Source organism: Ascaphus truei, chromosome 1, assembly GCF_040206685.1.
Source record: "Ascaphus truei isolate aAscTru1 chromosome 1, aAscTru1.hap1, whole genome shotgun sequence".
Lineage (NCBI taxonomy): Eukaryota > Metazoa > Chordata > Amphibia > Anura > Ascaphidae > Ascaphus > Ascaphus truei.
This window is the reverse complement of record NC_134483.1, coordinates 172,996,152-173,021,685: the sequence shown is the minus strand read 5'-3', so window position 1 is coordinate 173,021,685 and position 25,534 is coordinate 172,996,152. Positions and strand designations below refer to the sequence as shown.

The 25,534-nt window shown below is 41.8% G+C and overlaps 1 protein-coding gene across 2 annotated transcripts in view; it reads right to left on the bottom strand.

Annotated features, from left to right (window-relative positions):
• The window catches only part of PCSK5 (proprotein convertase subtilisin/kexin type 5), a 470,036-nt gene that overhangs the window by 350,657 nt on the left and 93,845 nt on the right, over positions 1 to 25,534 (bottom strand). For both annotated transcript variants that reach the window (XM_075598528.1, XM_075598537.1), the window contains exon 3: positions 19,192 to 19,305. In XM_075598528.1, coding sequence (XP_075454643.1) covers positions 19,192 to 19,305 — 114 coding nt within the window. The remainder of the gene's footprint in view (positions 1 to 19,191; positions 19,306 to 25,534) is intronic.

The following is a 25,534-nucleotide window of genomic DNA, read 5'->3' as shown; positions in this document are numbered from 1 at the left end:
CTATTGTTTGATTTTATTACACTATTATTGTGTCTTTTCCTTTTGGGGTGTTCCTGAAAATCGCTCCCTTCACATTTTAGATATCTGCTACAGCCACGCCTCTGCCACAACTCCCCGTTGCACCTCGCCCTAGGCAGGCGCGCGTGACGCTATGTGCTCTGTCGTGCGTACCTAGCATGGCCTCGGTCTTACACACCCGGGAAAAGAGAGGTAAAAATTACCTTGATCTACATGTTAATATTACTTTGATAAATTGATATTTAGAGACGCTAGTCAAAAAATGTTCCATTGTGTCGCTTTACATACCCCAGTCAAAAGTAAGGCCTCTACCACATGGAAACTGCCATTCGTCAATGCAAGTTACTCTGCAGTAATGCTTAATCGGCAGCATCACACTTTAATTATTAACCATCATACAATCATAAAACTCATGTGTTCTTACATATTGTCAGAGGCCACTTCTCTAATAGGGAATTTATAGGTAAGTATCTCTTATAGTTCCACTGCAGATCAGAAAAGAAAGAGTGACTTCAAATGTCATAAAATGATTTATGAAGAAAACATGTACAATGAAATAGGGTAAGAAAGGCTGCATCTTTAAATTAGATTGATTTTCTTTGCAAGCAATAAAAAAATGAAAGCCATAAATAGCAATATGCACAAATAAAAGCATATATTTTCATTACGAGGTGTCTTCTATAATGTTGGTTCTCAAACAATGGACCCAGGGCTACTGGTGAATCTCAAAACCCTTCAAAGTGCATTTGAGGCAGCTATCCTTTGCAGTCTGCGGCTTCTCTATAACTACTAAAAACTGATCTTTATGCCCAAATTCCGTATGCAAACCCTCCTATGCCCAGAAGGGGTTCCCTGAATTGTAACCCCAATGCATAGCAGGATCCAACCAATCAGAGGATATTTAACTATAGTAACTCTAACTCAGAAGGCCATGAGGTGGCATTCAGTACCCGAGATGGGGATACTGAGAACAGTACAAGAAGAGAGAGTTTAAGGCCCAGAATGGGTCCGCGGGGATGAAACACTACAGACACTATCCAAGAAAGGGATCAGTTAAGTAAAATAAAAAATAAACAGTACAAACAGCGGGGAGATCAAAGACGGCACATATTGTGAAGTGTATATTGTGTCTGTGTCTTTATCCATGGCAGTTAATAAAGCTCCTATTTGTATGAATAAAGTTCCTGGCGCCCACCATTGCATTTCCAATGCCTAGCCTGCATGAATATAGCACCCTGACAAGGTAACAAAGACTGAGCACTGCCATATAAATAGACACTTTATATAAACTCCTTAGGGGTTGGGCAAGGAAGGTTACACGTATATTTGAAAAATATGTTAGAAAGTATATATTAATATATTGCTGAATAGAGCTGTGTATAAGTACAGGGGTTCTATAATTCTATAATTGATTATGAGAGCCCTTGTTCTAGAACATTTAGTGCTGTGGACATGCTGAGTTGAGCTAGTAATGTGTAAGGATAAATAACTAGACAAGCGCTATTGCTGCACTTACTGCTAGGGGTGTTTTCAATGCCGTGCTAACCAATCTTAAGGACTTTTTCTATATCCGTCATAGCATCGGATCATGCCGTTTTGGAAATAAATTCTGCAGAATTCCATCTGATTCAGAGAATCTACAGTAGATTAATCTCCTCACAGCAAGGAGTACTTGCATTGTCCCAGTAGTAAAATGAGTTTGTGATCCAAATTAATCAAGTTGTATATGTATATATATAAAATAAAAAAGGAATAGACGATACCGTTCTGTGGCTAACGAAATGCTTTTATTTGTGCGAGCTTTCGAAATACACTGATCTCTTCTTCCGAATAAAGCAGGCAAGGGGTTTACTTAAAAACAGTGTCTCTTGGAATGTTATCTGTGCTTATCCCTCCCCCGTGTGTAGATGTGATCATATATCTATATATAAAATAAAAGAAAAAAGCGCCCAATCCTAGTGCATTACTGTGCAAAAAATGGTTTAATTCCCAATAAAAGGCTCATAAAATGAACTCACAAACATAAAAGATAAAAAAGCATTGTATGAGTAATACTCATGCTCCAAAGAATCTGTAAGCGCTGCTGCTCTGCTACTCTACTCCGTGACACCACCGCATCCAGTACAGCCCTCGTGTATCTCTGCCAGTAGGAACTCACGTCATCAGGCTCCTCACAGTATTCTTTCCCCGGGAACACACCTCCAGATAGTTTAGGTTCCCACCGGGGACAATGTTTGCGGCGGAACGAACAGATGACGTCACGCCGTGCACGGAGATGGCAAGCAGGAGAATGTCAGGCAAAACTCATAAATCAACGCTGTAGGAATCCACAGCACACCTGGCCCTACGCGTTTCAACAGCTAAACTGTTTTCATCAGGGGATGGACTATGGGTGTGCTAGACACATATATATACACCCACACATCCAATTAGCTATGCAAAGATAGATTAAAAAATCAGGTGTAAACAATTAGCATAATGAGAATGAATCTGATACCCCCACATAAGAAAAACATATGCAGCTGTAGATTTAAACCATAACAATCTTAATCTTACACAGAATAAACTTGTAGATAATGTATAATACATAAAATTACTACGCTTGCAATTGTCAAAATATTTCTGAGGTAAACAGACCATAAAATATCTATATATAATAAATATCTGAAATCAACTGAGTGAACAGTGAAAAAAACCATTGTAATGTTATCAATAATTAGCTTGAGGAGAATGGACTTCATAATAATACTAGATCTATAATCTATATAAAAAAAAAGAAAATTATAAAAAAATATATAAAATAAAAGGAAAAATGAATATAAATATAACCTAAAATAGACAAAATCAACAATTAATCCAAATAAAATAAAAAGTTAAAAAGAAGAAAATATATAGGTATACCAATATGAATCATACAACTTCTTCCTAAGTAACATTTATTTTTTTTTTTTTTTAAATCACCCTTACATGTTGGGAATGGCAAAAAAAACAAAAAAAAAACAAGGGAATAGTTTTGTCATGATTAATGATCCCTAATTTATATTTCACTTCAAAAACAGCCAAAAGGAATGTTTGTACTTACCAAGAACACCAGGGGCTTTATTACTTTATTATGTTTTTATCCAAGTATAAAATGGTAAACATGCATCTCAGCGTTCTCTCGTACCTCATTTATATGAAAATGAATGTTTCCTATCATGAAAAGTACAGCTTCATTTTCCCTCATAGAAAGAACAGTGAAAATAAGAGAACTGCTTCAATTTGAAGGTGCAGTCTTACTTATCCACATATAATGGAGTTGTAGTTTAATAAAAGGCCTTCAGCCATGTAACACCTTCTCTGCAATTTAATAAGAATACTAAACACAAACCTCTGAGAGGCATAAAATGCACTGCACTGCAATAACACAACTACATTTACCAATAATTTTCATTTTAACCTGTTAACATTTGTATCACATTACTATGTGAATAAGGTGTACATATTAAATTCCATTTAAAAAAATACTGTTTATCAATAGGGGTTTATTCTATATCTGACAAACTGGCAAATCAGACCATTTTCGGCCCAAATTCCCTTAGTTCCAAGTGATTACTGTTGCTCTTGACTTGACCAATAATGAGTGGTTTACTATTCTCTAATGGTCAGAATAAAACACTACAAGAGCAGTCCTCATGGACCAACAAGATGCCAGGTTTTCAAGGCAATAGATATACAAGGGTATAAGTAATTTGCTTTAGTGACAATTAGAGCTATTTGATTAAGTATGTGTGGACAATATTGCCTGTGGGTGCCCTAGAGGATTTAGCTGGAACTACAATGGATTAGAGCTGGGGTGCTCAGGACGTTGATTGCAGTGAAGCGGTTACTCACTTAATTTAGACCGTGGGACATCTGTCCCCGACACGGCCCGCCCCAACGGTCTGAACCCAGAACAGAAGTCGGACCAAACTTCCTCTAAATGTCGCCCTGGGTGGGCCCCTCTCCACCGCCAGGCAGGACCCGGATGGACCCCACACTAACAGGTAGCGCCCCAGAGGGGGAGGGGCAGAGGAGGAAACAAAGAGAAGGGGTAAGAGAGGGATTAAGTGAGAAATAGGGGGGGGGGAATAAGAATTTTTTTTTTCAACTTCAGTGGTGATGGTAGATCATTTTAGGATTAGGCTAGAAAAGTGGATCCTAGGAACCTAAAGAATGAGCACCCCTGGATTAGAACATCGTCTAGCATTATATAGCACCACTCATAGTTGTGCGTTAATATATGTACACAGTGTTGGGGTTGTACTGTTCTGCTTGTAAATGTGCATGTGTTGTCTTCTATCTTTTATCATATTCTATTGTGCACAATTTATAAACAACATTCGAGCATGCATAATTGACACCATTAATTCTCTCATTCTTGTCTCCTCCCAGACCACTCTATTGATGACAGAGTTGTAGAGAGGCATTGTACCTACTACAGTACGTTTTTATTTAGCAAAATGTTTCAGTACATATATTGTTTGTTAAAAATATAGGCGCTGAATGTTAGGAGTCATAAAAAAAAGGCACAGGTTGCAGGGTCGAAATAAGAATTTTAAGGCGCTAATATATTAACAACAGTGTCTATAATATAAAGTGGATAATTCCTAGTAAAATAAGTGTAATATATTACGTTTAAATTTAAATTATTTCTGCAGCCTAGGTGAAAAGGGGAATCTCCACCCTATAAATGTGCAACAGCCAAGACGGACACTTCTCCCAGGAAACGACACAAGGAAGCATAACCTGAAGAGAGGTAGTTCATATACAGGAAGTGACGTCGGTGTGACGTACGGGGAAGCGCACGAGGCAGCAATAGCAGACGCCATACACCTCCTATGTGCCAGCGGTACTCTCCATTGAACTATTACACATTGGAAATGTGAGTGGATTTTACTCTGTTTTTATAGATAATATACCTTACTCCTGCATACTGTACCATTGTGCGTTCTTTTGTTTTTTCCTTCTTATCCTTGGGAGGGAGATATCCAGATAACCACATACACAGTTCACCTTTCAAGATCAAGCATCCATATACAGCCGGCAACTTGAGATCCTTTACAAAAGGGCTCTTATCAGAGAGAGATGAGTCTCTGATACGCCTTTCATTTCTGAAGAAATATGTGAGTGGGACTACACAATATTGTTTGTATAACATATTGACTTTATTGTCTGCACTATTATATTCTTTTTACTCCTTCACATATCACATCTGAGACCTGAAGCGCTCCCCTTTATCTGGAAGACAACAGTTCATATATACCTCTGAGTGAGTTATCTAAACCACTCAAATATCAACACACATATAACATCACCAAGAAGGCAAATAATTACCAACCTTCAGTTAAACCACAAGGCACAAAATGATGTAGCCCCCTTTCCCCATGACTAAGGGAAACTACGCGTGCTGCTATACTTGTTGTTCACAGGATGCCTAAGCCTCTGCCATTGAGAGCTCTTTCTCCTATAGTGCAGCGCCTCCACCTATGAGGGATCCCAGCGTTGGCGGGATATCCCCTCACAGGAACTAATACAGTAATGAATACACACTCAAGGTATATAACGAGTATTTACTGAACACACATATAATAACTATATAACTGTACCCCACAGTATAACACCAAAATCCCTGGTGTCTTTTCTAGTGCCAGTCCCAACCAATGTATGAGGTAGAGCTACCGCTGTGAATCGTTGGTGCACATTATACCTGCCTGGGCACTCGTGTGCCCAGGTGCAGCTGGTGAAATAGAGGGTCAGTCTGGTTCCACGATGTGGGGCCTCCAACAATCCCCTCTCTCCTTACGCGAGCTCCAGCTGGAGGGTCTCACACAATGTCTATGATGTGGCCTGTGGCCTCGTCCCGGACCACAGAGCACCGCGGGGCTGTCCGGACACCGGTGCAATAGTACTGCTATATTGCTGCTGGGAAGCGTCCCTATCTGGGGCCCTTCCCCGCAACACTTCTCTGAAGTGACTCAGGGCCTAACTGGGGCCTACGAGGCTAGACTAGGCCTTGTCCAGGGAAGCACTGCTCCCCGGACCCTACCTGTTCCGTTGCCTCCTCTCTCAGCACTGGCACGCTTTGTCCCTGCACGCCAAAGATTTTCTCTTTGCTGTTGGTGCTCGAGCCCTATTGGCTATACTGCCTCATGTGGTTTCCCTCCTCCCGTGGATCCTGGGACTTGTAGTCCCGCGCTGTCTCTTGCAGAGCCACCTAAGATGGCTACTGCACTCATATCCTTCTGCACATGTGCACCGCATCCTACTGCGTCTTCGCGAACTTAAGATGGCCGCCCCCACACTCCCGGTCCTGCACAGAGCTCCAGCGGCTCCAATCAACCCGGCAACTTCCCTTCTAGCATTTTGCTGAATGGACAGGACTCACTGTGGTTGTTTCCCCTCATACAGAGGTAAAAAGAATGGTTCACAGTTTAGTGTTAGGATCTGCATTCATTTGGTTATACCTTGACGTTTGGTATGCAGGCTTATGATGCTTCGGCCAAAGGGTTTAACTAAATAACCAAGTAAATATTATTATTATTGAAGTATTTAAACTTTATACTTATTATTTTATATGTTTTGCCAATTGGATGTAGCATTGGGCACCCCTGTCTTTTGTTTGTATTCTTTGTAAGGTGGTCTAACTCAACTACACAAATTAAAAAATATACAGTATAATTCCTACCAAATATTTGACTTATATTTATTATGTTGGTTGTAGGGTTTGATGTTTGTCTTTTTTTTTTGCAGTTCTGGAACTGCTCAACTTGTTATGTCATTTACAATCTTATAAACAGCCAGTATTTCTGCAAGCCCAGAGTCACAAACGGAGTTATCAATGCACAACTGTGAAAAATTGTCAAACGCAGCTACTGTTAAGATTGGTCAATGGTGGGCTATTTATTGCAATAAGTGTACCTTAAAACGTACATTTTATTTAAAGTTGGGTAAAATAAAAGTAGATTTTCCTGACGTAGCCAGTTTTGTATCAGTCAGTGAAAAACTCAACACAATGGTAAAATAAATGTGGGGAAAGGTAAGTAGGCCTTTACATATATGTAGCACCCTGCTATATTCCTTACTCTACACCTGGCATGGTAACAACAGGCAGTGCTAGTGTTAAACCATCACAAGGCAGTATATGTGAGATCACATCCCCTCTTGTATCTATTATGTTGCAGCTTCACGTACCTGCCTGTCTGGGAGCAGTTGGAATCACATGACAGGATGAGGGCCTTGCTACATTTAATTCTGTTCAAAACCAGAGACAGAACATGAAACACAGACAGAGCTGTATGTCCTGTATGTTTTACATTTAATTCTGCCCAGTTACTGGGGCAGAATAGCTACATTCTCCTCCTGTATAAAGATGTGATCCCTCCAAATTATAGTGAGTTCTGTCTGAGTTCTGAGGCTGCTCTGACTCCCTCTGACTCTGAGCCAGGAGGGATGCTCAGATCCCTGAGTGGGAAAACCCCAACAGAGTCCATATACTGATCCAGGGGGAGAGGGACCCCAGAGGAGTCCTCTTCTTCAGGAAATCCTTCTATGATACAGGGACTCCCAGGGAATGCAAGTCAATAGAGTCAGCTGGACAGCTAGGTGGGTGAGGAGAAGGAAAACCCTCCTGGCCTTCATTTAACAGACAGGGATGAGATTCCTGAGATGCAGGGTCCTAGAACTAGGTAACTGTAAGAGATGTGTGCAGAGGTATGCAATGGAGACCACTTTTAAGGTGAAATTAAAATAAGGCTTTATTGCCTGTTCCTTTAAACAATACAGCAAACAAAAAATATACATAAAACAATAAACACCTATCCCTGTGTAAGGGCTAACTTACTTCCCCAGTCCCTCCCTGCAAGGCTGGGGGCAAAAAGCCCCTTACCCACTTATCACCCCAAAGTCTCTGCAGTACCTTAACGCAGTTGGTGTCCGGGTATCATTTATTAAAACAAAATAAATAAATGTTCACTCATATAAGTGTTGTGGTAGTTTTTTTGATTGCCTGCATCTGGAGTCCCTATTTACCCTGATGCCAGAAAACTGGGGCTTTCACTCTGCATTCAGTCACCTTCTATGCATCTGGGTCCTCTGGCCGCACGTTGTTGTTAGTCTGCGCGGTGTGAGCTTAATGGTGCATGTAGCAGCCCCTGTTTGTCCACAGGGGTCATTCCTGGGCTCTGTTTCGGCTCTTCGTCCCCTTAACTGTGTCCCTGTTGTCCAGTGACCAAACCAGAAGTGACGTCTTCTAACGGCAGCAAGGATTCCCCTCAGGTGCTCTGGTGTTCCGCTTTGCTGCAGCTGCATCATTCTCCCTTAGGCGGAGTTCAGACAGAATGCGATGTGACGTGCGCGCGCACGTTCGCCACTCTCGCTTTGGTGTGTGTGAGTTTTCAAACTGAAAACGACACCTAGCGATGAAGTACAGTGTTGACGCAGCTGCACTTGAAGGAGACAAATGAAGTTATGATTTCAAGCGGCAGCCGCGTCACGTGTACTTCGCCAGCCAATCACAAACACACACACTTTTTTCTTTCGAAACGGAGCCCAGGAATGACCCCTGTGGACAAACGGGCCGCTACATGCACCATCAAGCTCACACCGCCCAGACTAACAACAAAGTGCGCCCACAGCCCAGAGGACCCAGACACATAGAATGTGACTGAATGCAGAGTGAAAGCAGCAGTTTTCCGGCATCGGGGTAAATAGGGACTCCTTGCTGAAGGCAATCAAAAAACTACCACACACCAAAAAGATGGACGATGCTCCCATACTAATATTGTAATACAATAAGAGTAGATAAATACATGTAGATAATAGATACTGGGTGTGTAATTCGCTCAAAACCTCGGTTGAGGACTTGTTTCCATAAAGTCCTCTATTTTCAACGTAACTCCTCCAGATTCCAGAAGGAGCAGGATCACCCCAGAAGAGAAAAAAACAATATAGTGTACACTGTATATTGAAGATGTAGAAATTGTGACACTAGACTTGGCTCATATGTCAGCCTACTTAGTAGAAGAAAGTACAAATAAAGCTTATCCAATCAGTGGCTGTGATGTGTCTTCTTTAAAGCTGCTGTATCTTATGTGATCCCCGGGTTATATCTGTACAGGTACACTCATACCATTTGGATTAAATGTAGAATTTGGGATAATACCATTTTTATCATTTTTAAAATACATTTAAAATGTATTTATATGGTGGTATGTGCTTTTATATGTTATTAACAATATATGGTATTATCTCTCATATAGGGCCTCATGCAGTAAGCCCCGATAAGGCGTTTATGGGCATTTTTTCCCTTCCAGATTCAGTAAGCCCCGATAAGTGGGAATTATCGGCAACTTTTCTTCCCAAAAATTTTTTTTCGCCACCCGGCTGCCGATAAGCCACTTATCGGGACTTTTTTAACCCGCCTGAATTCAGTAAGCCCCGATCAGCTTTTCGGTGCTGATCGGCAGGCCAGATTGGAGATTTTATGGCCAATCCAGCCCGCCAACTAAAGTTGGCAACTTGCTGAAGGAGAAGCATCGGCAAGGGCGACACTTAGAAAAAATCAGCCCTTTTTCCTGCCTGTGATTGATGCCAGGGGTCTCTGGAGCTGAGACCCGCACCGGAGCCCCCCGGCATGCATCCGAGGCAGGAAAAAGGCATTTAAAAGCCACTTCATTACCTTAGCGGCTAACCGCTAAGGCAATGAAGGGGTTAACCCACCGTGCCAGCGTTATTGTGGGTAGCGGGGATGGGTGAAGGGGGTATTTGGCCCTGGGTGTGAGTTTAGGACTTGCGGGGGGGTTGCGGGGGCACTTAACCCCTTCACGACCGTAGCAGTTAATACCGCTACGGTCCTGAAGGGGTTAAGGTCTCCCGCTACCCACCCGCAAGCCCTAAACTACCACCGTTGGGGCTAATACCCCTTTCACCCACCCCCACTATCCACAATATTAAAAAAATACACACCCCAGCCCCACAATAACTACATAAATAAATAATTAAAGAAATATATATATATATATATATATATATATAAACCCAAAAATACCTATACCCCCCTAACATACTGTATAGTAATGTGCACAATGACTATTATCCACAAAAGGATAATAGTGCAGTTGTCCATTTACAATACATACACACCAATAAAGACATTAAATACATGTAGCACTCACCCATGTACGGCTGCCACGATGAAGGCCATCCTCATCTTCATCCTGCCCATGCCCCATCCGCTTCTGCAAAACAGACACAATAATTAAAACATTCTATGTAATGTCCCCTAACCCCTTAATCACCATAACGGTTATTAACCGCTACACTCATTAAGGGGTTAACCCACCATCACCCACATACCCTCTCCCACTAACCCCCCCAACCCTGAGGCCCAACCACCCTCATCCACTATCCACAGGGGAGTACTACCAAATACCCTCGGGGCCTATACCCCCTCCCCCAGCACATACAGTACAATAATGAGCCAAATAAATATTATCCACATAGGTATAATACATTATTTGGCCATTATTAAACACATTCAATACGGTAATAAAGTGAATTAAATTGTACTAACCTCATCAATAAGAAGTCTCCATCGCCAGCATAATCCTTGGTGTCCGTTGCCAAAATAATAAATAGCCAAAACATTTGAATACCAGTAACATAACACTGAACCCCTTAATCACCTTATCGGGTACTAACCTGAAAGGTAATTAAGGGGTGAAGCCATCCTGCAATGCCAACAACACTTATGCATAACATCCTCAATGATTTAAAAACCAATTGCCTAACCAAATCACATTTAATCATTCAATCTGAAGGCTCACATGCCTCTTAAAACATTGCATTTACAGTGTATACATGTAGCATAACATGTAAACTACATGTACACGCTGCAAATCAATGTTAACAATACAATAATCCCACTCAAATCGCCATACATCACAAGAAGTATATTATTTAATCCAATTAACTCACCATCAATGAATTAACACACATCAATTACATCCCTAAACAATTAAAATACCATCCATACCAATTACACAATGAACTAAAGCTACCGTAACAGAGAACCACTTCAAAACATAGAAAAAAGTACACCAACAATTACAATATACTAAAGCAAGGCTTTCCATAACCTACTGTACGGCCTAGAAGCCCAAAACTTACATCTCTCTAATAATAAAATACATTTACCACACATCTATGCATAGCCACAATGATTAACAATACAGAATATCAAGCTTTAACAACAGTATCATTTATTACCCTGTATATATATATATGTAGACATACATACATACATACAGTGGCAACAAATGATATGCATTTTAAAAAATGAACACATGAAAAAGCAACAAAAAACACAGTTACATTCAATACATTTCTTTCTTAAACTTACCATTACTTGCCCCCACCGACTCCCGTTGATCAGCTTACTCACGAACCAATCCACGACACCATCCACGACACCTTCACGAAACAATCCAGGAACAGGAAACCATGAAATAAAAAAACATTAAAAATTAAACATTAAAATAATACAACATGACAATCAAGGGTTGTTCTAGTTTTAATCCATGTGAATCTGTATTAAAATACCTTGTTCCGGGGTCTTCTTGGCGTCCGGTGCCACGCCCAGGTCTTCAATCTTCAGGAGGAGGTCCTTCCTCCTCGGCGTCTGTCTTCAAAATGAGACGCCATAGGCTTTTAAAGGCCTATGACGTCACATTTGTCGTCATATGGTTCCCACGGCCCTGATTGGGCCGTGAAAACCATGTGTTTTGGCCGATGTAAAAAAAAATTGATGACGTCACTTAAAGGCAATGACAGCACAGCCAATCAGAATGGCTTTGCTGCAATTGCCTTTAAGAAAATGTCATGAAAAGACACATGGCCGGACTCACATGGTACGGCAGCCAATCAGAGCGTGGGAACTCCATCCCTACTCTGATTGGCTGCCGTACCATGTGAGTCCGGCCATGTGTCTTTTCATGACGTTTTCTTAAAGGCAATTGCAGCAAAGCCATTCTGATTGGCTGTGCTGTCATTGCCTTTAAGTGACGTCATCAATTTTTTTTACATCGGCCAAAACACATGGTTTTCACGGCCCAATCAGGGCCGTGGGAACCATATGACGACAAATGTGACGTCATAGGCCTTTAAAAGCCTATGGCGTCTCATTTTGAAGACAGACGCCGAGGAGGAAGGACCTCCTCCTGAAGATTGAAGACCTGGGCGTGGCACCGGACGCCAAGAAGACCCCGGAACAAGGTATTTTAATACAGATTCACATGGATTAAAACTAGAACAACCCTTGATTGTCATGTTGTATTATTTTAATGTTTAATTTTTAATGTTTTTTTATTTCATGGTTTCCTGTTCCTGGATTGTTTCGTGGATGGTGTCGTGGATGGTGTTGTGGATTGGTTCGTGAGTAAGCTGATCAACGGGAGTCGGTGGGGGCAAGTAATGGTAAGTTTAAGAAAGAAATGTATTGAATGTAACTGTGTTTTTTGTTGCTTTTTCATGTGTTCATTTTTTTAAATGCATATCATTTGTTGCCACTGTATGTATGTATGTATGTATGTCTACATATATATATACAGGGTAATAAATGATACTGTTGTTAAAGCTTGATATTCTGTATTGTTAATCATTGTGGCTATGCATAGATGTGTGGTAAATGTATTTTATTATTAGAGAGATGTAAGTTTTGGGCTTCTAGGCCGTACAGTAGGTTATGGAAAGCCTTGCTTTAGTATATTGTAATTGTTGGTGTACTTTTTTCTATGTTTTGAAGTGGTTCTCTGTTACGGTAGCTTTAGTTCATTGTGTAATTGGTATGGATGGTATTTTAATTGTTTAGGGATGTAATTGATGTGTGTTAATTCATTGATGGTGAGTTAATTGGATTAAATAATATACTTCTTGTGATGTATGGCGATTTGAGTGGGATTATTGTATTGTTAACATTGATTTGCAGCGTGTACATGTAGTTTACATGTTATGCTACATGTATACACTGTAAATGCAATGTTTTAAGAGGCATGTGAGCCTTCAGATTGAATGATTAAATGTGATTTGGTTAGGCAATTGGTTTTTAAATCATTGAGGATGTTATGCATAAGTGTTGTTGGCATTGCAGGATGGCTTCACCCCTTAATTACCTTTCAGGTTAGTACCCGATAAGGTGATTAAGGGGTTCAGTGTTATGTTACTGGTATTCAAATGTTTTGGCTATTTATTATTTTGGCAAGGGACACCAAGGATTATGCTGGCGATGGAGACTTCTTATTGATGAGGTTAGTACAATTTAAATCACTTTATTACCGTATTGAATGTGTGTAATAATGGCCAAATAATGTATTATACCTATGTGGATAATATTTATTTGGCTCATTATTGTACTGTATGTGCTGGGGAGGCGGTATAGGCCCCAAGGGTATTTGGTAGTACTCCCCTGTGGATAGTGGGTGAGGGTGGTTGGGCCTCAGGGTTGGGGGGGTTAGTGGGAGAGAGTATGTGGGTGATGGTGGGTTAACCCCTTAATGACTGTAGCGGTTAATAACTGTTATGGTGATTAAGGGGTTAGGGGACATTACATAGAATGTTTTAATTATTGTGTCTGTTTTGCAGAAGCGGATGGGGCATGGGCAGGATGAAGATGAGGATGGCCTTCATCGTGGCAGCCGTACATGGGTGAGTGCTACATGTATTTAATGTCTTTATTGGTGTGTATGTATTGTAAATGGACAACTGCACTATTATCCTTTTGTGGATAATAGTACTGTTGCCCATTACTGTATTGTATGTTGTGCATTGCTGCTATGTTTATTGGGGGAATTTGTCCCCAATAAACATGTTACTATGCGTTAACCCCTTCATTGCCTTAGCGGCTATCCGCTGTGGTAATGAAGCAGCATTAATGTATTTTAATAATATTGTGCGGGAGCAGGAGGCCCCCTGAGCTGAAGCGCATTTATTTGTGGCTCAGAGACCCCCTGCTTCCCGAGTTACAGGCCCCGGTTTGGGCCATCGGTTACAGTGTGGACGCCATATTTGTTGCGGGAACGCTATAAACATGGCGGCGACACTGCCACCCGATGACACATACCGGGGCCTGTAACTCGGGAAGCAGGGGGTCCCTGCTCCACAAAGCAATGCGGTTCAGCTCAGGGAACCCCCTGCTCACTGTACAGTATTATTAAAAATACATTCATGCTACTTCATTACCGTAGCACATAGCCGCCAAGGTAAGGAACGAGTCTTTATTGATGTGTGTTTTTTACTGATAGTGTAGATATGCAGAGGGTCTCCGGAGCAGAACCGCGTTGGTTTCAGCTCCGGGGACCCCGTGCTCCCCGAGATACAGGCCCCTTTTGGGGTGCCGGTATCCCTCTGCTTTGTTTACAGGTCGCGGTCACGTGATCGGGACCTTTAAACGCAGAGGGATACCGGCACCTCATAAAGGGGCCTGTATCTCGGGGAGCACGGGGTCCCCGGAGCTGAAACCAACACGCTTCAGCTCCGAAGACCCCCTGCACATGTCCACTATCAGTAAAAGTTGTTTTTAAATACTTTATTTGTTGCCGATGTTTGCGCTGAGAGAGCGGCTTGTCTCTCTCAGCTGCAAACATCTATCGGCAGAAAAGGCCTTATCGGGAGCCAGGCTGTATCGGCACAGGCTCATCGGCAGCTTTGCTTTCGCAGTGCTTCGGCAGGGATCGGAAGGATTCAGCCCTTACTGAATACTGCGAGGGCAAATCGCCCAAAAAAAGCCTTTTCGCAATTCTTGCCGAAAATTTTGTATCGGGGCTTACTGCATGAGGCCCATAATCCTTCTGTATATTCTATTTTAGCTATATTGACCTCCACAGTGTCTGTACCAACTAAGATCATCTTTAGCTTTATTACAGTTTTATTGTTATAGTAGTGATTTTATGTATATGTTAACTAATCCATTGTATCTTGTCCATTTCTCCCCCTTTTTTCCTCGTATTGTTAGTGTGTACTTTTAAATTAATAAAGATTATGTAATCTGTAATATATATGCATGTAACACTTTATGGCAATCTATGTCCCATTGCCCCCAATTGATTAATTAAGATAGCCCTTAAATAGTTTGTGGTTCAGGGGAGGGACATCTTTTGACGAAGCGGCGCAAGCTGTGAAACGCGTAGTGACGGATCGTGAGGAGGAACAGTGCAGTGACAGAGTCCAGGGAGAAACACGCTCCGCCACGACTCCGGAGGTGGTGAGCGCACCAGGAAGTGAGTCAGACACCCGGGAAATCGAGGAGACGAGTCTGTGGAGCGGTGCAGAGGGAAATCCCTAGTACTATCAAGGGAACTGCAGGATTACAGCTATACAGCTTCTGAATGCCACAGCACGGCTCTGTGGACTCTTAACCTACTGTTCCTATTGTGACATTGCCTGTGATTTTTATACAAGTGTGTGAGTATTCTGTGTATATACTTACTAAATTTTGCTACTTTTGGAATACACTATGTTTCTTTTCTTATATAGAAAAAACAGAACTGCGCTATACAATATAAACTAAAAAAATTGAAGGGTGCACATGTATTAACGTATATAAAGAAAATATCTAATACTCTGCCTGCAGCTGGCCCAGACTCTCACCCAGACAGATAAAGTCACAGTAGGATAGCAAAAATGACCTATAGCGCACAGGAGAGAAGAAGAGAACAAAACATAGTGTAATCTGTAAATATTAAAAGTACATTCCTGCTATAAAGAACTGCACTTACAAGATGTCAAATCAATTAGGGCAAGAAGCAGATAGTCTCAGCTGGATGTGCTCTTGAGATGAATCCACGCTTCCAAACTTCTTGTAAACTGGTGGGCTATGATAGGCTCCCAGGTGGATATGATAGAAAGGGATAAGGAAAAGGAAAAAAGAGGGACAGCGCTCTCAAGTACAAAACAATTTATTTAAGCTAAAACAGCAAGGATATATCTGTGATGCAAGAGCCCCACTTCAGCTCTCTCCTGCAGGAAACACTCACACCGCTGCCTGAACGGACGCCCTGCGTCCTTCCCTCACAGTGTCACAGTCCTCAGATAATCTGTGTGATGTTTGGGAGACTGCGCCTCTCTCTCTGCCGGTGTCACCACACAAACTGATGTTTCCGGTCACGTGATGCTTCCCCTCGCATCTCGCGAGATCTTCTCCAAGGATAGCAGGGAAATGTCAGAAGTGGCCACTCGATTTCTCACAGCTTCACCTTACTCTCCACCCTACTAGTTTCGCTGTTGGCTTCGTCAGGGGATAATGTAGAAGCTTCTAGCCATGTCCCTATATACCCTTCCCTTAATAAGGCTAAAAGATATACATACAACTAGAAAACATGCATAACTTGCACATTAACTGTTGGGATCTAAAAATAAACACTATTGAGAGGACAACATAAGCAGATATGAACATCTGTTCATAACATTTCTGGGGGGCGCGGCAGCTGCAGAGGCCCCACGCTCTTCCCCACGGCATTTAAATGAAGTGCCAGGGGATCGCGTGAGGCCTTTGCAGTGTCTCCTACCTTGTCATGGCAACGCACCCCCCTGTTCTAAGGGACTCTAAGAACTGTTGTACACCAATAAATACCATCAAGTTAAAAGTTCCTGGCATCCTCTCTTCTATTGTTCCTGCACTCCACTCCAAACACCTTTGGCCTGACCCCAAGCAGAGAAGACCCTGAGATAAGAGGTAACACTCCAATGAGCAGGTCTAAACCCTGTCGCAGAACACCACATCCATTGTTATTCATGTACACCCTATCTCTATACAGCCGGGTGGTATAGGGGTGTTACATTTATATTTAACCTTTTCAACGCCAGAGGTCCAGTGGCACCAGAGTGCCACCGGACCTCTGGCATTTGAAGTCATACGATCACTTTAGTAGCAATCACAGGACAACCCCCAGCTGATGGAAACAGAAGCGGAGGGAATGCAATTTCTATTTGGATTGGGCCGACCACTCAGCTTGAGCGGTTAGCCCAATCCTCCCCTAAAAAAACAAGTTTTTGCCAAGATGTACCTGACATGGGTGATAAAATGTAGTTTTGGTAAGTTAGTTGATATATTGCATGAAACAAAATGTAAGCTTTAATCTATGCTGTAATAACCCCACCGACTACAACTCGTCAGTAATTACATGTTAAAACAATTTTAAAAACGGGACGATTGAAGGGTAGAGACAATAGGTGATCTTTATGTTTTGATTGTTAAAAGTTAGAATTGAATAAACGTGGTACAAAATAAAACCAAGTTACTAACAATACTGAACATGATGTATTTTGCCAAAATAAATAGCAACTTAGGTTAGGCTGCTAACTTGCACCATCACCCAGACATTAAAGGGGAATAACAAAAAGTACGATTCCTGCGCTCCTACCAATTAGGCTAAAATAAAATAAAAATAATAATCTCATGAAAAAGGGTATTTTGTTAAACCCTTTGGCCAAAGCATTTGTAAGCCTGCATGCCATGTCAAGGCAACCCGTTTAATGCAGGTACCTACACTATATATATGTGTGTGTGTGTGTGTGTGTGTGTGTGTGTGTGTATATATATATATATATATATATATATATATATATATATATATATATATATATATATACACACACACACACACACAATTATTAAGGTTATGAGGAAGCGCTGTATGCTGGGCGATAATGGGGAAAGACAGGGTTGCAGACCTGTCTAAGACATGCAAATGAACACACAGTAATATTTACAGTTGCTATATATATATATATATATATATATATATATTTATTTATTTTTTTATATTTATACATATAATAGTTGTCCCATGGACTGGTGAAAAAAGTGTCAAATAACTGAAGGGGATACATAAAGCATGAGCTTATGTGGGTAGTGCAATTAACCTCTGGCTAAAGCCAGTATCATACTTACCTTTACTATGGAGTAAACTGGGTGCACAAATTCCCAGGTGTGAATATAATAACATTTACATATCTCTCTGTCAGCCTTACACATTCACCTACCATTAAAGGGGAATATATAGTTTATTCAATCTCACTACAAACTCTAACAAATCTATCAGCGTAACAGTACGAAACAGCTGCAGAATTGACAAGGAGGGCAATCTACCTAGGCAGAAACTATAGTTATCAGCAGGTACTGTACTGTATGTTTTTTCTTTGTTCAGCAAAAATAATTTCTAGAACAGCGTTTTATAATCAATTTCATTCCATGGTGTAATGATGGATGGATCATGGATCTGATGTAACCCTAGCTTGCATGAGTCTGTCAGCTTGTATTGACTTATGACAAATCACTTCATCAAGGCCATTGTAGTTAAATACACACACACACACACACACACACACACACACACACACACACACACACACACACACACACACACACACACACACACACACACACACACACACACACACACACACACACACACACACACACACACACACACACACACACATTATGGGACACAGTAAGGTAGATCTGTAAGCTTGTTCAGGCTCCCTGAAAATTCAGTTTGTAATGGGACATTTTGAACTTTTGAAAGGGAAGTTTGGCAAAGGTGACTTTTCACACCACCTGAAAATGAACATTGTGTAGAGGTGCTGAATATCTCAATATCTCAATTTACCTCCAACTTTCCACAGCAACTATATCTAAAGAAACAAAATTCTGCAGGAGCATAACATTGCCGAAAATGTTTGTTTTGTGCAGCGTCCGTCCCCACAATCCTAAACTACAGCCAACACTCGACACATCTAGTGAATCCTTATTCCGCATGCTTTCAAACTGTTACCCTGTGCTTCAGAATATCTCAAATACATTCCATTTGAATGGGGCCAATTCTCCCCTGGGAACCAGCATTACCGCATGTAAATCAGTATAATTATCTCCCAAATTTACAACGCAATCATGATGCAATCATAACATCTTTATCAGTTTAATAAAAAATACATTTTTTCTTGGGTTTGTCACAGATAACTATGGACAAATGCAAACTGCAAACACGTGATTTTTTCCCCCCGATACTCTTGCAATTGTAATAAACAAATCAACAGATAAAGACCATTATTTCCTAATATAATTGTAAGTAAGTCAGAGGATTTGCTGAGCATCCTTACCATATACCACATAATTGGCCACTTGGGATCGTTGAAATAAGTGGCGTGGGTATTACCAGCTTTATAATCCCTCTTTATCCTTCTTTTAACCACCTGTTGTTGTATCCACTCCACCTGCCAACAAGGAAAACATTTGGTAAGTGTTATAAACCACAGTGATTATCAAGTAATGTGTCAAATCTTGGGACGTTTCCCACTGCTTATATGAAAAATATATTCCATCTTACATTGGGCTTATTTATTTCAGCGGTGGTTACACACATCTGAATTTTGGCATTCTGTTAACCAAGCAAGCAAATAGCATCAGGGAAAATGTCCAATTTCGCTAGTACTCCGGCTTTCCATGAAATATTTACTGCTGACAAGTTTCTACTGGTTTTTCGAAGAAGTAGTTACAGATTAAATTTTTCATTTTGAGTTTTTTTTTGCTTTTTCAAATTCTGAGAAAGCAGAACCAGTTTCAACTGGGCTTCCAGCTTGTGAGCAAACAGGTATGTATATACGTAGTTATAGATTCACCTCCAGAAGCAATGAAGCTATGCTTCGTTATCTATGTGAAACAGTAAACTGATGCGTTCTGAAAGCTAATTTGAAAAAGGTGGAAACTTCCCAGCAGACAGAATGAAGAAAAAAGATTCACTGCTGTGCGATTATTTGGCATGATTCACTCACTTAAGCTTCCCTAAGCTGTATTGTCTGCTGAACTGAAGTATTTTTTTTTGCAGAATAAAAACAATGCATGCCAGGGTACAAAACACCAGATTCATTTCTTAAGATAAGTTGAAAGTAATGGTGAACTAAATCTAAAGGTCAGGTGAGCTTTTAAAAATGTGTCTCGGAACAAGGCCCCTCCACCACTGTTTTTGTACTGTACAGGCATACCCCGCATTAACATACGCAATGGGACCGGAGCATGTATGTAAAGTGAAAATGTACTTAAAGTGAAGCACTACCTTTTTCCCACTTCTCGATGCATGTACTGTACTGCAATCGTCCTATACGTGCATAACTGATGTAAATAACGCATTTGTAACAGGCTCTATAGTCTCCCAGCTTGCGCACAGCTTCAGTACAGGTAGAGAGCCGGTATTGCTGTTCAGGACGTGCTGACATGCGCATGCGTGAGCTGCCGTTTGCCTATTGGGCGATATGTCCTTACTCGCGAGTGTACTTAAAGTGAGTGTCCTTAAACCGGGGTATGCCTGTATCACAATAATTCCAGCACATGTTCTAACCAGTTCTTATATTCTACACCAGCGGTGCGCAAACTGGGGGGCGTACTTAAATTAAATGCCGGGGAAGCGATGAAGACCTCTATAAACGACACTGCACTTACCTTGGCTCAGACGGCTTCTGGAGATGCGTCGCGGGGTCATGTGATGGCACGTTGCCGTGGCAACATGACGTCATGACGCCCAGAACGCCGGAGCCGAGGTAAGGGGGGGGGGGGAAGAGGGTGGAGAGGAGGACAGCCGTCAGGGGGGCGCAGTAAAAAAAGACTGCGCTTAACTGTAGATTCTATACAACCACTTTGGGAATGGCTGAGCAGTAAGCAAACTAAAAAATGGAGGCAACTGAGGCATTATTGTCACCAGATTTTTATAAAACTTTGTGCCACAAACAATGCCTGCAATAGGTGTATCTGTAAGAGACCTAATTGTATACGTGTTTTGAAGTTATACTGTAAGTTACACATGGTTTTCAGGACTAGGTAACATACATATCAACATCAAGTTTTTATTAAGGGAAGAAGTTAGCCGCAGTACAGGCGGTCCTCGCTTATCTGACGGAATGCGTCCTGCAAACTGCCATCGGTTAACGGACCATCGGATAGTGGGTCCATGTTAATCGGCGGCGGCGACCATCGGATAAGCAGGTTTGAGGTCGGATAATGCGTCCGGCGGACTGCATTATGTGGCGTCGGATAAGGCACCCGTCGGTAAGCGGGACGTCGGATACCGAGGACTCACTGTACTACTATATTGTGAATACTACTTTAGACAGTGGATGCCATCTATGATTGACTTCAGATAACCTCTCCTTTCAATCAGCTTTTTATGTTCAGAGAAGTTATTTTTATTTTATGTAATGTATGCTTATTGAGAGGAAGATAATGCTATACTGTGTCATTATCACATTGTTTTATTTTTATCACCCAACACTTCTTTTTACTCTAAGCTCTTTTCTTAACCTGGCCATTTCTAGACACAATGCAGGCAACCGTGCGTGTTAACCCCGTGTTAACCCCTTCTGTGCTGGTATGCGTTGCTGGCCCCTTTATGTAAGGGTTCCAGTCCAGGCTTTGGTGGAACCTGCCCTTACCTGGCTGCTGTGGACATTTTAGTTACTGGCAGCCTGCTTAATTGGCTGCACCTGTTCCAGGGCTTAAATAGCAGCCAGTGACTCCCAGTCCCGGCCCGAGCATTGTATGCGTTTAGCTGTGTTCCTGGACACCCTGGGCTCTAGTTCTTGAGTCTTCTAGTTCCTGAGCCTTCCCCGTTCCTGAGCCGTCTGTGTGGCTTGCCTATTGCTGTGGCGTGCCTCTCCCTGTGGCTTCCCTATTCCTGAGCCTACCGTGTAGCTTGCCTATTGCTGTGGCATGCCTTTCCCTGTGGCTTCCCCATTCCTGAGCCATCCTTGTGGCTTGCCTATTCCTGAGGCGTGCCTATCCCTGTGGCTTCCCCATACCTGAGCCTTCCGTGTAGCTTGCTTATTGCTGTGGTGTGCCTATCCTTGTGGCTGCCCTGTTCATTTGATGGCCCTGTTGCTGACCCCAGACTGTGACCTCAACCTCGCTGCCTTCCGTCCTGCACTGATGCCGGCTGTCTCCTGGACTTTGCAACTCTGCCGCCAGCCCTGACCCCTGATTCCATACCGACTACGGATACTCTTACAGGACTGTGTCCCGGGGCGGGGCCCTGGTCGGTTTATTTGCATCACTACCTCAGCCCTGCGGGTCCGCTTCCTGTTTAGACACGAGCACTGTCACACTTTAGCACTGAGAAGAATTGTTCTGTATGTGGTTTTCTCAGTGTTCCGCTATCCCAGACACATCAAATCTATGATTAAAGCCCCTATGTAATAGTTTTACTCCTACAAACAAGAAGTACTTTTACAAACGCAAGAGAGAGAATGTATGGGCCCTTCTTTCCTTCTATTGTATGTATGTGCAGTATATGCTTGTTTTTATATCGCCAACCTGGTACGCAGCACATTACAATTTTTACAACTTTGCAATACAAGTACAGTTACTACAGTATACAGAATATATTAATAAAGATGGAATAAATGCATTACGTTATAAATGTTACATTGGAACAAAGGAGTCCCTGTCCCAAAGAGCTTGCTATCTAATTGGAATGTGGGGAGACCAACAGAAACAGTGGGAGTACATTTGAGTGCATTGGTTAGAGAGTGTATAAGAGCAAGCTATAGTTTAGTGAGTAATGGTTATCCAGGACTAGTTAAATGCTTAGTTGAGCTGGTGAGTTTTCAAACAGGTTTTGAAGTTAGAGAGAAAAGGTGCTTGGTGGAAATTGAGAGGGAAGAATTTCCAGAGGTCTGGTGCAGCATGTGAGAAGGGCTGTTAATGTGAGAGAGCTGTATTGACCTGAGGAGTACAGAGAACATGGACCTGATTACAGCTTAGAGAGCAAACAGGGGTATAGCAAGAAGATAAAGCTGCGATATTTAGGAGGGGCACAGGTGTGGAGAGCATTCAAAGAGACCGGAAAAATATAGTAAGGAATGCAGACTTCAATTGGAAGCCAGAGAGTTTTCAGGAGGAGAGTAGCAGGGACTGGTTGAGAGAAATATGGAGTTATCTTCACAGCAGCATTTTTTAATACATTGAACTGTAGAGAGCTGCAAGGCAGAGAGAAAAGAGGAGAGGTCCCAGAACGAGCCTTGAGGTACACTAACAAATAGATCAGAGGTGTAAGCAATAGATACACTAACGAAACAATAACAGAGGTAGGAAGTAAGCCTTTTAGGCAAGGGCGTTATCACTGAAAACGAAGGAAGTGAAGAGTGTGAAGGACTGGGTGATCAACAGTATCCAATGCTGCAGACGGGTTGAGTAGAATGAAAAGGGAGAAACATCCTTTGGATATCGTTTGCCACTCTGGAAAGTGCTGTTTCAGTTGAGTGAAAAATGTGAAAACCTAATTGGAGAGGGTCTAGGAGAGCATCGGAGCTCAGGAAAGAAAGCAAGCAGGAAGATACACGCCATTCCAGAAATGTTGTGGTAAAGGGGAGGAGAGAGACAAGGCGATAGTTTCATGGGCTAGTGGCGTCAAGGGTGTTGTTTTTAAGAATAGGTCTCTCAACAGCATTTTTAAAGGGGGAAGAAAGGATACCAGAGAAGAAAGAAAAGTTGAAAATGTGAGTGAGTGAGTGAGTGAGTGAGTGCAGGGATGAGGGTGGGAGTAAAAGGTCAAAGAAGTTGGGAAGGAAAGAGATCAAACTGACAGGTATTTGAGGGAGTGGGGAAGATACTTCCTCCGTTACAGGGTATAAAGCATCTAGAGTAGATAAAGTGATTCAGGAGAACAGGTGATTCAGGAGAAAGGCACAGAGGCGTCTGTTAGAATCCACCTTCTCTTTGAAGCACTGTACTTTAGTCAGCAGAAGTTTAAGGAGAGATGGAGGGTGGAGACAGTTAATAGAAGGTTTGATGAGATGAGGTTTGACACAGAGAAAAGGCATAATGAGTGTTGATAAGTGTAGGGGAAAACCTGTGCTTGGCTAGAAAAGGTGCGGGTGCAGAATTACTTTTCACTCTTTAAACCTCCTCACTCCTCACATGTTTAGTATTATTAAGAGCTTGAGATTGTAACCTTATTACTAAGCATATTCATTTTTTGCTAAATACTGTAAGTATTTGGCAGCACAACTAAAATGTAAATAAATACCACGCATATTATTTAGAACATACCATCACCATAGTAGTCGCGTGCTTCCATCACAAAACATGCACATTGCTCAAACTTTAACACGCGTTATTAATGCATGCGGTAAAGACGTATTACTCGGGTGCATTACCAAAACCTCATGCAAATCTTGTTATAATGTTGACAAATGTCATATTTTTACACCTTTTCCATTATTTATAGTGTCTTTTCTTCATTTAATTGTACACTAATGCAAATGAAAATAACTCAGTGATAATCAGGAACTGGTTTTGGTAGCTTTTGCACGGTCTTAAATATCGTACTGCTCATTGCCATATAAATTGCATATGAGTAAGCAATATGTCCGTTAAACATTAGACAATTAAACGACGCTAAAGTACGATGTAATGTGAATGTCATTTATTCACTGTTTGGAAACTCAATCAAATTTAAGTTACCAAAAAAAACATTAGCGATACGCTATTGTTCAAGTGAATGCGAGGACATCGTAAAGCTAAGCACCTTTGGGGTATACGCGTTGCGGATATCGATAAGTAAAATAATGAAAACGTTACACACTTCTGTGGATATACCCCATAGGCTTTGTTTTATGATTCAGCAAATTTTTCTATATACAAATACTGTAAATAAATCTCACAATCCATTCGAGCAGGGGTGGGCAACTCCAGTCCCATGGGCCACCAACAGGTCAGGTTTTGATTATATCCCTGTTTCAGCACAGGTGGTGCAGTCAAAGACTGAGCCGCAAATTGAGCCAAGGGTTGCTACCACTCCGGGTTTGACCCGGAGACTACGGGTTTTCAGCCGCGTATCTCCAGGCCCTGGGTGTACATCGTAAATCTCCGGGTGGCTGCGGTGTCTCCCGGCATCTCCCCTGCAAATCAATTCAACGTGGTTGCGCAGCGCCATAAGGAGTCCCATTGTCATGGCAACTTGACGCCGCATGACATCACAGAGTATTTTGTTGTCATGGCAATGGGGTCACGTGACGTCGCACAGTCATGTTGCCGGGAGGATATCAGGAGATGCCGCCACAGCCTTGAATAGAAGGTGGCAACCCTGATTGAGCCACTTATGCTGAAGCAGAGATATCCACAAAACCTGACCTGCTGGTGGCCCTTGAGGACTGGAGTTGCCCACCCCTGCATTAGAGTGATGCTGAGTGAGCCCCATTATATGTTATATAGTGAAATAAAACATCAGTGAACAGCCAGAAGGACTTTAGTGAAAATCACCTCTCTAACTGTTTTCTGTCTGCCCAAGTAGTAATACAGCTTGAGTTGTGAATTTAAGTTGCCTATGTGCTGTGTGGGGTTTAAATGGTAACGATAACAGTTTTATAATGCAAGATATGTTACCTTTTGTAAGAATTAATGCAGTTCAAAAACATGTTTTCTAGAAAAGATGCATTGAGATGTATACTAAATTTT